Source organism: Palaemon carinicauda, chromosome 17, assembly GCF_036898095.1.
Source record: "Palaemon carinicauda isolate YSFRI2023 chromosome 17, ASM3689809v2, whole genome shotgun sequence".
NCBI lineage: Eukaryota > Metazoa > Arthropoda > Malacostraca > Decapoda > Palaemonidae > Palaemon > Palaemon carinicauda.
In genome coordinates, this window is record NC_090741.1 from 32146843 (window position 1) to 32150467 (window position 3625).

At 36.0% G+C, this 3625-nt stretch overlaps 1 protein-coding gene across 1 annotated transcript in view; it reads left to right on the top strand.

Annotated features, from left to right (window-relative positions):
• The first annotated feature begins 2807 nt into the window (after window positions 1-2807).
• LOC137656293 (spidroin-1-like) overlaps window positions 2808-3625 on the top strand; it is a 20813-nt gene continuing 19995 nt past the window's right edge. Inside the window, exon 1 of the mRNA XM_068390464.1 lies at window positions 2808-2918. Within this exon, the coding sequence (XP_068246565.1) occupies window positions 2808-2918 (111 nt within the window). The remainder of the gene's footprint in view (window positions 2919-3625) is intronic.

A 3625-nucleotide genomic window follows, 5' to 3' on the forward strand; every position in this document is an offset into this window, starting at 1 on the left:
AAGAATGCTATTATCTGAAGTGGAGAAGAGGGAGATGCAGCGCTTAGACTCACGTTTGCTAAATCCATCGATTACTATCTGCCTACAGCCCACCAGTCAACCCGGCTTTAAATGGACACTAACGTTTGCTGACGTCAAGAGAAAGAGCTTGGGATTGGCAACTTCACCTCCAAAAACCTTACAATGAATCTGAGGTATGTGGTGGTATTTATTCTAAGGAGGAAAGGTCATATAAGAACAAGAAGATTAGCATGAAAACAACGGGTGAAGTCATCTACTTCTTCGAAGAAAGACACCGAATCATGAAATTTTGTTCGGTCAAACTTTTCTTATAAACCCCTTATATTTATTGATAATGTACACATCAAGTTAATGTGATGTACACTATACCTGCATTTCTAAAAGCCTCAAAAGTCATCATTTCATTAATTTGATATCTCTGAAAAGATAGAAAATAAGAGAAAACAACAACCACTCTCTCATTCATAGAGAATCAAATCGAAGAAGTAGAAATGAAAACAAATATATTATAATCTCATTAAAGCGGATTTCAGCTCAGCATTCATCAAGCTTTTTCCTTCCATAACCCAATTCTTTCTTCCATTTCTCTGCCGTATTTGGAAAAATCCCCGGAGAGCATTTTGAGAAAATATCCGTTGCCGAGCAAGAGAAGAAGAAGAAGAAGAAGAAGAGTGGTTTCTAGGCTGACAGAGGAACGTTTTTTTTAGGGCGATTATGACTGCGAAAAACTGCCACGTCAGACGGAACGCTGAAACGCTTTTAAGCTAACGGTCAAAGAGACTTGGTGTGGATTTCAGGAAAATTGTTTCATGGCTCTAAATAAGCAACATAAAAATATTAACTAAAAGATGGTGCAATATAGAGGTGCAGGGGCGTATGGGTAGGGGTACTGGGGGGTGCTAAGATAATGTTGAATGAAAATGCAAAAACAACAAATAAGAGTTCTATGGCCGAGTGAATTCAATTGAATATAATCTTAATCTTACTCATATTCATTTTCAGTCCTACATTTCTGTTTTTTCTATTCAAATCTTTTATCATTTTTTGTAATTCATTCCATGATATACTAAAAAGAATTAGGTCATTTGTAAATATTAATTTGTTAAGGTATTCCCCCAAATGTTAATTCCTACATTTGGTATTGCAAACTTTAGCTCCTAAACCACTAACCCCCCCCCAAAAAAAAAAAAAGTAATAGAAAATAAAAACGCTCCTACAGCCCTGGTACATGTAATAAGGCACACTTTATAGAGCATTGATATTTAATTGTTCCTATGATTAGCTAACAACGTATTTGCTGCAATTATGAATAAATTTTGTTAAATTTGGGGGTTTTAATTTTATGGCCGAGTTCCAATTCTTTGTTTTTAGATTATTAGGATCTGCTCTCTATATTTTTGTAATGCATATTATATATATCTTACATAGTATTATCATAACTCGAAGCCTAAAAAATCAGACGAAAAATGGTATTATTGGAATTGTGAATCTCTATTGCATTCATTAAAAAAAATACCATGAAAGTATGTTTTAGTAATTACACACTTTGAATGGATTCCCAGTGTTTCTATTTCTTATCAAAAGATGGCAGCAGACGTCCATTATTCCATTCATGTGAATGATTCTATCCAATTGCAAAAGTGTGATAAATTGATACTTATATAGAAATATGATAGGTAGGTACGAATTATATTCAGTTCCAATTAAGTAGGCTATTTTTTTCTATTTTTAAACCAAACTGACGTCATGCAAGGTTCCAGAATGCAAGTATTAAAGAGCGCTACACATTGTTTCTTTTCGTGGCCAATAGATGGCCTTGGCAGTGGAGTACCAAATTGCTATTTATCCCCATTATCCGCTCATTATAATTTTCTTCAATTCATTTCCGTTTCTATTTGGGCACGACATCGCTATAAAACAGACGCACGTGAAAATGATGTTCTTTGTCGTCTGGCCACAACTTAATTCTTAAGAAATTACAAATTTCACAATAAATGTCACAGAAATATTTTATCAGCAAACCATCGTTAGTTCAATTACATTTGGGGGTCAGGGGGGATCGGCCCAGATATGCCACATGTACCGAAATCGGTGAGAAATGAAATAAATACGCAGTTATTTAATGCAATTTTCAATTACCTTTCTATCAAACCAAACGATAATTAATGTTTCATGGTATGACATGTATTGTTAGTAAAAATTACGAAGAATAACAATATTGTTATATTGCAAAAGGCACAATAACCCAGACCCCTTCACTAGCTTCCTCGCTTACATCGTAATGAGTTTTACTTTACCGCCAATAGATGGCATTAGAGGCACCTTGTCCCAACTAAAATAGTATATTATTTGACGACCACGTGGGTCAAAAAAGTGTGGTTGGAAGGTAGAGGCTAGAGAATTGGTGGTTTGTAAATTGTCCAACGATTGTTGCTTTATTAGGAATGAATATTTTTATCAGAAAATGGTGTGAATTTTTCATATGCTATCTTAAGTAACCTGAGTTTACTTATAAAAGTGTTTGGTAGTTCCTTTCTTCACCAGAACACATGGATTTAAGTCATATCCCCATACAAGTGACGTAAATAACAATCATCAGCATAGTTAAGGTTGGTGAGACGATTTTGGGACAGCGCTGCCAAATGAATTTCCTGGAATGGAGAACATCATTATTCATTACAGATTCAAATAATTTAAGGAGTAATAGTTATATGACAGAACGTGCATGACTATTGTGTAATTTGATGTTCCTATAATCAGCGTAATCAACATAGACAAATCGAATAATGAAAAAAGAAAATGGTCACATTTCTGTGTCTTCGCCAACTCCTGACTGTCTTACGTCATCCACCTGCGAATTTGTGTTTGATAACAAGGGCGTTCCAGAGTGCAATTCGGTTATAAAATAAACCTTATCATCATATCCATAGTAAATGTATGCATTAGAGCTGTTTCTTGGTTCAGTATAGGTTAAAAGAATTCATTAAGAGAGAGAGAGAGAGAGAGAGAGAGAGAGAGAGAGAGAGAGAGAGAGCTTCTCTATCGCATTCATAATGAGAGAGAGAGAGAGAGAGAGAGAGAGAGAGAGAGATTCTCTATCCTATTTATAATACGGAGAGAGAGAGAGAGAGAGAGAGATAGCTTCTCTATCATATTCATAGTAAGGAGAGAGAGAGAGAGTGAGAGAGGGAGAGAGAGCTTCTCTATCCTATTCATAATAAGGAGAGAGAGAGAGAGAGCTTCTCTATACTAATCATAATACGGAGAGAGAGAGAGAGAGAGAGAGAGAGAGAGAGAGAGAGAGAGAGAGAGAGAGAGAGAGTGCTTCTCTATCCTATTCATAATGAGAGAGAGAGAGAGAGATTTTCTATCCTATTCATAATACGGAGAGAGAGAGAGAGAGAGAGAGAGAGAGAGAGAGAGAGAGATAGCTTCTCTATCATATTCTTAGTAAGGAGAGAGAGAGAGAGAGAGAGAGCTTCTCTATCCTATTCATAATAAGGAAAGAGAGAGAGAGAGAGAGAGAGAGAGAGAGAGCTTCTCTATCCTATTCATAATACGGAGAGAGAGAGAGAGAGAGAGAGAGAGAGAGAGAGAGAGAGAG